The sequence below is a fragment of the Malus sylvestris genome, chromosome 2 (genome assembly GCF_916048215.2).
Source record: "Malus sylvestris chromosome 2, drMalSylv7.2, whole genome shotgun sequence".
Lineage (NCBI taxonomy): Eukaryota > Viridiplantae > Streptophyta > Magnoliopsida > Rosales > Rosaceae > Malus > Malus sylvestris.
Genome location: NC_062261.1, coordinates 35,164,970 through 35,175,330, shown reverse-complemented (window position 1 = coordinate 35,175,330; position 10,361 = coordinate 35,164,970). Strand labels below are relative to the sequence as shown.

At 36.3% G+C, this 10,361-nt stretch overlaps 2 protein-coding genes across 2 annotated transcripts; one reads left to right on the top strand and one right to left on the bottom strand.

Moving 5' to 3' along the window:
* The first annotated feature begins 2,129 nt into the window (after positions 1 to 2,129).
* LOC126610776 (scarecrow-like protein 3) lies at positions 2,130 to 4,832 on the top strand. The gene is made up of 2 exons (XM_050278904.1): positions 2,130 to 2,510; positions 3,231 to 4,832. Exon 2 carries the CDS (start codon positions 3,286 to 3,288, stop codon positions 4,660 to 4,662), a length of 1,377 nt encoding a protein of 458 aa, XP_050134861.1. The 5' UTR covers positions 2,130 to 2,510; positions 3,231 to 3,285; the 3' UTR covers positions 4,663 to 4,832.
* A 351-nt stretch (positions 4,833 to 5,183) lies between these two features.
* On the bottom strand, positions 5,184 to 5,913 carry LOC126610829 (dirigent protein 22-like). The gene has a single exon (XM_050278971.1). The coding sequence runs from the start codon at positions 5,868 to 5,870 to the stop codon at positions 5,313 to 5,315; it is 558 nt and encodes a 185-aa protein (XP_050134928.1). The 5' UTR covers positions 5,871 to 5,913; the 3' UTR covers positions 5,184 to 5,312.
* Between the last annotated feature and the right edge of the window lie 4,448 nt (positions 5,914 to 10,361).

Here is a 10,361-nt window from a genome sequence, read left to right as displayed (position 1 = left end):
AACATTGGTTGCAAATGGTACCGTATAGTTTTGCGTTGTATTGTATGAACCGGCTAAAGAAATTTAAACATAAATTTCCAATAAATTAATGGTAAGATATAGTGTCTTCAGTAGTTTGTCACATTTTCTTTTTGGTATGTAGTAAGTTTCACACGAGCAACATTTGAAACTTGGAGTTTAGTTATTTGAACAATAATTATGGTTTGCTATGCACCTATTAGAGATGGGTATGCCATACTAATTCAAGGGTTTGGGGCGTGCGTGATGTGACCTCAATATGAGATGATAATGAATATCTCACCCTCTTGATTTAAATCTTCATACAACCAATCGTTTTAATACTCTACTTAGTTACAAGCCACACTACAAGACACGATAGTTTAGATGTACTCTTATTTCAGTATTACTAGACCAAATAATTATTCTTTAGTCGCATTTCAATTTGATTTTGAGACTTGAGAGTTAAATGGGTTGTATGATTGAAATAGAAATATTATGCAATAGTTGTTCCTAGTTTTGTATGAGATCTTTCTTGAATGAGAACATAAAAATACATTTTTAAGTCTATTTACGCACCGACTTGTTTGTTATATAGCCTTCTTGATGGGATCTCTCGTTTTGGATTGGGGATGGGTCACCATGGCTTTTGAGCTGGATCCGAGATGATCTCCTGTTGGCGTGGTAAATCCATGATGTTTTAGGACGCGTTTGGAACTGATTTTAAAATGATTGAAAGTTTTTTTTTGAAAATATTTTTAGTAAAAATACAAGTGAATCCTTAAAATAATACTTGAAGTGCTTCTTGCAAGAAATACCAGTCATTTTAAAAACACATCCAAATGAGCCCTTAGGTAATGTAACTTTAGGTACCATGCCTTAAGGTTGATGTTATGTAACAATTTTGCTGGTTGTACGGATTGTGTAGATTCTCTTTTTCCTTTACCTGTGGCCTTTTTTTACGTAGTTATACCCGAAATAAGGTTTTTCAGAGGTGCTTCTTGCAACACATTTTTGTTTGATATACACCTTGTTCTATTTATTGAACGATAGGTTTTCTCTAGGAAAAAAAAAAGTACATATAACATTAAGTTTCTTCGAATACTGAATACTGATCCTGAATTAGATATTCAAATTTTGATCAATTAAAATATGGTCAACAAACTGAATGGATATTGATGAACTATACATTCTTTTTTTACTTCACTAAAGTAACCTATATGAGTGTGTGTCTCTTATAATGTAACCGCAATAGTTCATTGTATAATTTGACACATATATTGTTGAGAAATGGTATCCGCACCATTTTTTTTTTAATTATTCACATCTTTGTTTTATATTCATTGATTCATTTTGGATTAATAAAATTCAAATGTTAGAAATAAACAGACGTATGCATGCGAAAAAAAGAAATGTGTGAAAATCACTTCTCTATCCGTTTCTAAATGAAATTATTCATTTGTCAAGCCACTTTTCATAGCATGAACATAATAGAATTTTAAGTGAAATTGATTGCAGAAATAGGAAAGTTATTTTTTTTCAAACAACAATGTCAAGCATGGACGGGCCAGGTTGCAATGACGTTGTATACCACTAATACATGATTAGGTGGCTTAAAGTAGGTTGCAATTTGATGTCACTTGATTAACTATACAAAGAAACGTTCATACATGGGATTGGGTTAGGGTAAAAAGTAAATATTGAAGCAATGGAGGTATGATATTCTTCCAAGAACTCCCACCACCACCACCACCACCACCAAAAGTTAAATGCTCTATCTACTTTTGGCTTTTCCTATAATTTACTTGTCCCCTTGTCCTGATGTTAGAAGAAAGTACCAAGTGGATGGTGTATGTCTGTGGAAAGAATCCAAATACAAGTTTTGGATTTGGAGGCACTTGGGAGGGTCCTCCTTGCAATCCCCACTATTACCCACTAAGCAACAAGCAAGGGTGTTGTTTTGTTTTGTTAGGACATGTTTGGAAGGGCATTGTGTTGGAGAATAGTCCCAAACTTTGGCCAGCTCTTATTCCCATCCATTTCACTTGGTGACAAATCCCAAGTGAGAGTGAGAGAGAAACAAAGTAACACACCAAACATTTTAGATAGAGAAAATCTAGAGAGAGAGAGAGAGAGAGGGCACTGTATTTCAGAAATTCCATATTCCTCTGGACACCCTCCAAAGGACAAACAAAACAAATTAATGACGACAAAAGGCAGCCTCTAGTATTGTCGCCAACGTAACGCAGCCATGGAAAAGTCCTTCAAAACAAGAGCTTTTTGTGCTATTTCACTCACTTTGCAGCAAAACTTCACATCACAAACACAAAACCCTTCTGAGTTTTCTCGAACTCCACGCCTTTGAAGCATTACTAGGAGGAGGCTCCAGCCAGCCACCACCATTTCAGGAAACGTTTCCGAGTTCTTTCCATTTGAAAACCTAGTTGGGTATTTCCATGTCGTTTGAACTTGGTGGGTTGTTTATTGGAGGAACTAACTAGTTACTTTCTCTGGTAATTCCCTGGCTCTGTGTATCATTGTTTCTTGCGATGTTGAAATTTATATTTTTTTTACGTATGCAGTTGTTCATTTGTTGTGAATTTTTTTTTTTTTTCTATTTTATGCTTTTTTGTGTGGCATGATGTTGTGTAGGGCTTTTTGGTTGATTTGTTGATGAAAAAAGTAGACATTTTAACTTGTAAAATTCCCAAGAACTTACATTGTTGAGTAGCAAAGGAAATATTTTAGGTCACTTGTTAATGTTTTTTTAGTTTTGTTAACAATGGAATCATTTCCGAGAAAAAAATCAATTTTCATACTTTTTTTTTTTTCATTCTTTTGCTCTGTTTCTCAGAAACTATCTGTTCAGTTTACCAGATTCATATCATATTTACAGGGATTCATGATTAATTTTACTTGTGTGTTTTACTTAGATATACCAAGGTCAGGTCTGTGTGAAATTACAGGTATGGTACTTTGGACCTCATGAGCTAGGTCAGTTGGTCAAGGTAGACGAGTTCGAATCCTCAGCCCCATAGATAAGAGTAATTTAGACTATTGTTTGTATTATAGGTATGATACTTCGAAATTTCAGGTCGAAAATTTCTGGTCGAATCTAAGTGATTCATTATTTGGAAAACAAACCTGTGGAATAAAACACTGAAATCAAATTCTAATTTATTTATTTCATCAGCTGCTTTCTTACTGGTCTAATTCTTGCTGTTTTGAAACAGTTCTGGCAATCTGATCTTCTTCATCCCCTCATTGTTTTCATCGTTAATTGAAAAAATGGCACAAGAGGACGGGTCACCGGTAACTTCATCAGCGCTGCAGTTCTTTCCCTGGCTATCTCCTGGGATAGGATCTCCATACTCACCATGGCTCAGGGAGCTAAAATCTGAGGAGAGAGGTTTATGCCTGATCCAGCTTCTGTACGCCTGTGCTAGCCATGTCGCATCAGGTAGCATCGAGAATGCAAATATTTGGCTTGACCAGACTTGTCAGCTCGCCTCTCCTGATGGTGATTCAATGCAGAGAATAGCTGCTTATTTCACCGAGGCACTTGCAGACCGGATGCTTAAAGGTTTGCCCGGTCTGCATAAAGCGCTTAATTCAACAAAAATATCATCAGTCTCGGAAGAAATTCTTGTTCAAAGGCTGTTCTTTGATCTCTGTCCTTTCCTCAAGGTTGCGTATGTGGTCACAAATCAGGCCATAGTGGAAGCCATGGAAGGGGAGAAGATGGTTCATATTATCGATCTTCATTCATGTGAGCCTGCCCAGTGGATTAATCTGATTCAGACATTAAATGCACGACCTGAAGGCCCCCCTCATTTGAGAATTACTGGCATTCATGAACAAAAAGAAGTATTAGACCAAATGTTTCTTCGGTTGACAGAAGAAGCTGAAAATCTGAACATCCCATTTCAGTTCAATGCTATAGTTAGCAAGCTAGAGAACCTTGATATCGAAAGTTTGCGTGTCAAGACTGGGGAGGCTCTGGCAGTCTGCTCCGTACTGCAGCTACATTCTCTCTTGGCAAGTGATGATGATCATAGGAGGAAAACACCAATAGAATCTAAGAACCTGCAGAAAGTCTTGCATATGAATAAACTCACTTTAGGAGAGTGGCTGGAGAAAGATCCAATTAACGGCAGTCCCGATTCTGCTTTGTCCCCGCTATCCAGTGCTTCACCAAAGATGGGGAGTTTTTTAACTTCTCTTTGGGGCCTTTCGCCAAAACTAATGGTAATAACAGAGCAAGAGGCAAACCACAATGGCCATACATTGATGGACAGGATCATGGAAGCATTGTACTTTTATGGAGCACTTTTTGATTGCTTAGAGTCTACAGTATCGAGATCACCAATGGAGCGACAGAAGGTTGAGAAGCTGCTTTTCGGAGAGGAAATAAAAAACATCATAGCATGTGAAGGAACTGAGCGAACGGAGAGGCATGAGAAGCTTGAGAAGTGGATTTTAAGGCTTGAGTTGGCTGGGTTTGGCAGGGTGCCTTTGAGCTACAACGGAATGTTGCAGGCTACGGAGCTGTTGCGTGGCTATGACGGGTACAAGATTAAAGAACATAATGGATGTGTGGTTATTTGCTGGCACGACAGACCTCTTTTTTCGATTTCAGGCTGGAGGTTTAGGAGATACCAATGATGTTGGTCGACCATCCGGGGATTGAGTGCTGTTTTCTTTTTCTTTCTTTTGTCCCTTTTCTTGTTTGTGTAAAGAATTTTAAGCATTTCTTCCTCGCCAACTGCATAGTGTCTTCCTCAGAAAGATTCGGAGAATTTATTATCTGTTCTAAATTTTTTGTTATCTGTTAATCTGTGTGCTTTTTTTCTTTTCTCTTTCTATACAAACACTGATGTTGCACTTTTGGCATATTTTCTTTAGGTTGATTCTTGTTCTATTGATATTTCAAAGTTAAACATGTTTGGGGTTTGAAGTCAAACATATAGGTATTTTAAGAAGTGGAATATCACACCATTGCTATTCAAGATATTAATTCTAAATCAACTTGGCACTATAGTATAGCGGAATTCCTCTTCATTTGTAAGTTAAAGACCTTAAGTTCAAATCACATAAATGGCAAGTTCGTTAAGAATTTATGATCCCCACCTCTCACTGTAAATATATCGTTGCATATAGATATATATATATATATATATATAATATTCTAAATCAACACAACATAGATTCATGAAAGGCAACACAACTAATCAAGAAAAAGCAACAAAATTATTTGTACTACATTTACTAACCACATCTCTAATTGAGATGATCTGATACAATATCGTTACACTTCAGTAGTGCAATACAGACACATTGTACTCAACAACAGCATCTCCAGTTTTCATGCTCATCGAAAATGTCTTCGCCAATGCATAGCCCCGTGCATATTGGAAAACCCGAGTACCTCCAACAATAGGCATCTCTCGGATGGCTTCCATAAATGGATTCCTCCCTAGAATGCTTACGGTACTACCATTGTACATACCGTCTACAAAAGCAAAGTTCAAGACCATAAGCAACCCTGAGTCATGCTGAGAAGCAACAGCATAAATCCCCTGAGCTCTCCCCACAAGCTTTGAACTAAGCTCTGGCCCTTCTGTCAATGGATTGTCTGCCATGAAAGTTGTTCCGAAACCACCAACTGACTCGTTTGGTGGTTCAACAATTTTCATGGCAGTTGGGTTCTCGCCGTCGTGGATGTCATGGAAATAGAAGTGAAGGCTGGTAGTTTTCTCCATTCGTTTTGCAGATAGGGATAAAAGAGATTGCTCTGAGAATATTCCATGAATGGTAGTGAAGGTGGTTGATAAGATGATGGAGTAGCAGGCAAAAGTTGCAAAACAAGCCATTTTGGTTCAGTTTTCAGTTGTATTGTCAGTGTTGCAAATGGTTATTTATAGGATGGTAATGGTATAGATGTGGGGAATGATGTCTCTTCCTTAGTTAAGAGAGTGTGGATTCTTTGCATGCGTTCTTTGTTGAATAAATTATAACCCCGTGCTTGGTTTTCGATCAACAAGAGCGCAGCAGGGCAATGAATATAATTTTATGATATCTTCAACAGAAATTTTATGTTAATCAGAACACTTGTCACTTTAGTGTACTTTTCCACATGGTTGGTTACTATGTCTCTACTTTATGGTTGGTTAATAAATAAATCAAACGAAATAGACATAATAATTTGAGTGAAGGTAACATTACGTGGTAGTCTTATTTCAGATATGTGGATCAATCATGATTGACAGTGGAGAAAAATGGTATTTGTGTTAAAGTCATTTTTATCATGAGTTCCACTAGTGTTAGAGCTCAGTGAGCAATGTAAATCGGTTTTATGTGTCTAAACAATATTACCTTCTTTTTTTTTTTTTGGCAAAAGAAATTGAAGTGTAACTACATATTAAACATTAAAGTGAGTTTTTTTTGGCTCATTTTCTTGTTATCAATCAATTGTATTATCCAGTACTTGTTGCCAAATCACAAGCATTTCTTTTTTTGAAACCATTCATAACTTGGATTAGCTAGCAATTTATTTACTGCTATGCAAAACTTTGACATTTTTAGCTTGTCAAAAACCTTGCTGCACGTATATTTCTAGTTGTATCAAAGTGTGCCACGAACAAACGAACAAACTGAATATAAAACTTTATTAAATGGAATTGCCAAGAAGGCTACATGAACCGAAGAGACTACATCTTAACTTACTTATAATTCTACGAGCTACAAAGCATCATATATATAGAGAACTAACCTAACCCTAATAAGCAAGAAAACGAAACCCTAATACTAACGGGCTAAGCCCAAATTCAAACAATAAAATAATCCTAAATTCCAACATCCCCCGTCAAACTCATGACGGTACACGACAAGAGTTTGCAACAATAAGATGCGGATGCAAGCTCTGTTAGGCGGACAAGACAAGACAAGACAAGCTCCGTTAGGTGGACACGACAAGGCAAGCGAGCAATCAAGCGAACAAACGAACAATCCAAGCGAGCAGGCGAGCAAGCAGATTTTGGCAAACGATCCAATTACCAACCAAGTGTACAATGTCGCTTTAGTGGTCATAAATCCAAGCACTCAAGCAATCATTGTGGTGAGCAACAAGTTCCAAACACAAACACAATAGCAACAACACGTTTGCCCCAACAAAAAGCAACAAATACTGCCTACCAACTCTTTTCCACTAGCAACTTTTCACGGGTCAACAAACCTTTTTTTTTTCCCTTTGTTTTCTTCCTTCTCTCTGCGAACAAAGTGTGGTAACAGATGGTGGGTGCGGCGGTGGCTGGGTAGGGCACAAGTTCATCTCTAGCTGCGGTTATGGGACGACATCAGGTTACAAGTCTGGGCAACAATGGTTCCAGGTGTGTTCAACGGATTATAGGTAGCAATGGGTTTCGATCTGGGCTTCAAAAAGTTGTTAGGCAGCGGCGGTGCGAATCGATTCAGACGGTACAGGCTGTAGCAACGAGTGCGACGGCTGATTCGTGCAGCGTCATTGGGTGGCAAGACGACGACGTGATGCAGCAAACAAATTCAATTTTTTTTTCTCTCCCTTTTTTTAAGCAACAAAACCCTAACTAAGGCACAACGACAAACCAAAACGAAGAAGAGGAATGTGACATGACAAACAAACTAGCTACCAAGAACAAATTTAATCCTTCAAACCTGCTCTGATACCAAGTTAAATATCAGAGTACGCCACGAACAAACGAACAAACTGAATATAAAACTTTATTAAATGGAATTGCCAAGAAGGCTACATGAACCGAAGAAACTACATTTTGACTGACTTATAATTCTACGAGCTATAAAGCACCATATATATAGAGAATTAATTTAACCCTAATAAATAAGAAAACGAAATCCTAATTCTAATGGGCTAAGTCCAAATTCAAATAATAAAATAATTCTAAATTCCAACATTTTTGTGGTACCAAAAAATAAAGGGTTTTAAAGTTTTGTAATTGCAAATTATATACGCTTACTAAATTGTACTGAACTATGGCGACAAACAATTTTCTATGCTTAGTGGGAATTCGATTGATTCCAGACGAAGTAATAGTGTGCCAATTGCCATATGATGATATGATAACACCTCTCAGAGCATGCTTGCTTCACAAACAAGGCTTTCCAGTTGTATATAGTACTTTATATAGCAGGTCCTCGAATTTGCTAATGTAGTTTCATTTTTCAAATCAAGTATTTTTGTCGGATAAATAAAGTTGTTCTTGAGGTGTCATTCAACACATCTAAAGTGATTAAAATGGTAATTCTCGAGTAAGGGTGTCCAGTGCTATTGCCTAGGCCCTACAGGATGATTAAAAAAAAAAAAGGTTTTTATTAGAAATAGTTCCTGAAATTTATTCTCACCATCAAGATGATTTTTGAAATTGAAAATCAGTCAATGTAGTCATTGAAAATAGGTGTCGCAAATCAATGTTGTCCTTCCGTCACAATTATGTTAAAAATTTCGTTAAGTGCTGATGTGGCATATAAATGGGCACCACAAGATTTACGGGTTTTTTTTACACAAATGATCCCTGAAATTGACTCACACCATCAAGATGGTCCCTAAAATTGAAAATCAATGAATGTAGTCCTTAAAAATAGGTGTCGCAAATCAATATGATCATTCTGCTACAATTCTGTATAATTTTTGTTATGTGCTAATGTGAATTTAATAATTAATTAAAAAAAGTTGTCTAAATACTTTTTTGCATTATAGAATTTTTTTTTCTTATAGTAGGATCTACTCCGAATAGAGATCTTTTCCATAAATTCTCAAAGGCACAAGGCTTAACCAAGGCCTAAGAGGGGGTTTGGAAATAGTTTTCAACCAACAATAGACGCACCTTGGTTATAACCTCATTATCTCAAGGCAGACCTCGTTGTTCTTTGAGTCATCAGACTACTAGGGAAGCGCCAAACAAGCTCTCCAAGATTAAGGTTGTGAGGATGTTGTTCGTGTAAATGTTAATGCTGATGTCCTAGAAGTCGTTGCCAATCAGCCAAGTCGTCACCAATCAGCTAAGTCGTCACCAAAGGTGATCTCGATCCAGGTTCATTTCAGTGAAAGGTGTCGAAGTGTGTAAAGATGAGTATATTGAGATTTCTTTTTGGAGAATTGACAACGAAGAAGGTAGAGGAATGTGGACTAGGATCGAAGGTGATTGCAGGACTGGATTTTTTGGATCATAACTTTTTATTAACTATTAAATTATTGTCATAGTTGTCGATTTGCCCCCTAAACTTTAATTTTAGTCAATTACCCCATTGAACTTTTATAGTTAGCCAATTCCCCCTTGAACTTTAATTGTAGCTAATAATCCCTCTAAACTCTTATAAATAGCCAACTTCCCCCTTGGCGTTAGATTTAAAAAAAAATCATCTAATTTTCCATCCATCTCGTTCACGGAAACAACACATGACAATTATATGAGAGCAAAAAGGAAAAGAAAAATTGGATGGATGAAAAATTGGATGAAAGTTTTTAAAATCTAATGCTGAGGGGGGAATGGGCTATTTATAAAAGTTCAGGAGGGAGATCGGCTAAAATTTAAGTTTAAGGGGAAATCGGCAACTGCATACAAGTTCAAGGGGCATATCAACAAATACCTCTTAATTATTAAACTTATTTGAATTTTTTTTATTTAATTAGACTTGTGTGATCCATTTATGTGTTACATCAGTACATAACAAAATTTTTGACAGAATTATGACGGAAATGCTACATTGATTTGGGACACTTACCTGTGCGACTACATTGATCGATTTTCAATTTCAGGAACCATTTTGATATCACGGGTTAATTTCAAAGATTATTTGTGAGAAAAAAAAAAAGACTTATGGGACTTATTTATGTGTCACATCGGCAATTAATGAAATTTTTAACAGAATTATGACGGAATGACCATATTGATTAGCGACACTTATTTTCAGGGACTACATTGATTGATTTTTAATTTCAAGGACCATCTTGATGGTGAGGGTCAATTTCAAAGACCATTTATGATAAAAACCCAAAAACAATTTGAGGTCTATATATTTACGTATATAATTTTTTTTTAAATAAAAAAAATTATTAAATATATACATTAGAGTCATGCAAAAATGATTTGTTAAACGAAACTGCTACTTTTATTATCTATTTATATCATCATTTGTACTATATTTCTAGTAGAAATTAGACCCACATGAGTTGGCAGGCCTTACCTGTATTAGAGAGATGATACAAATACATAGTAAATATAGCATTACTCTTTGTTAAAACAATTTTTTCTCTGCAAGATAGGCTCAATTATGCTTTTTGCTTTTTTCTATTCTCACATTGACTTTGT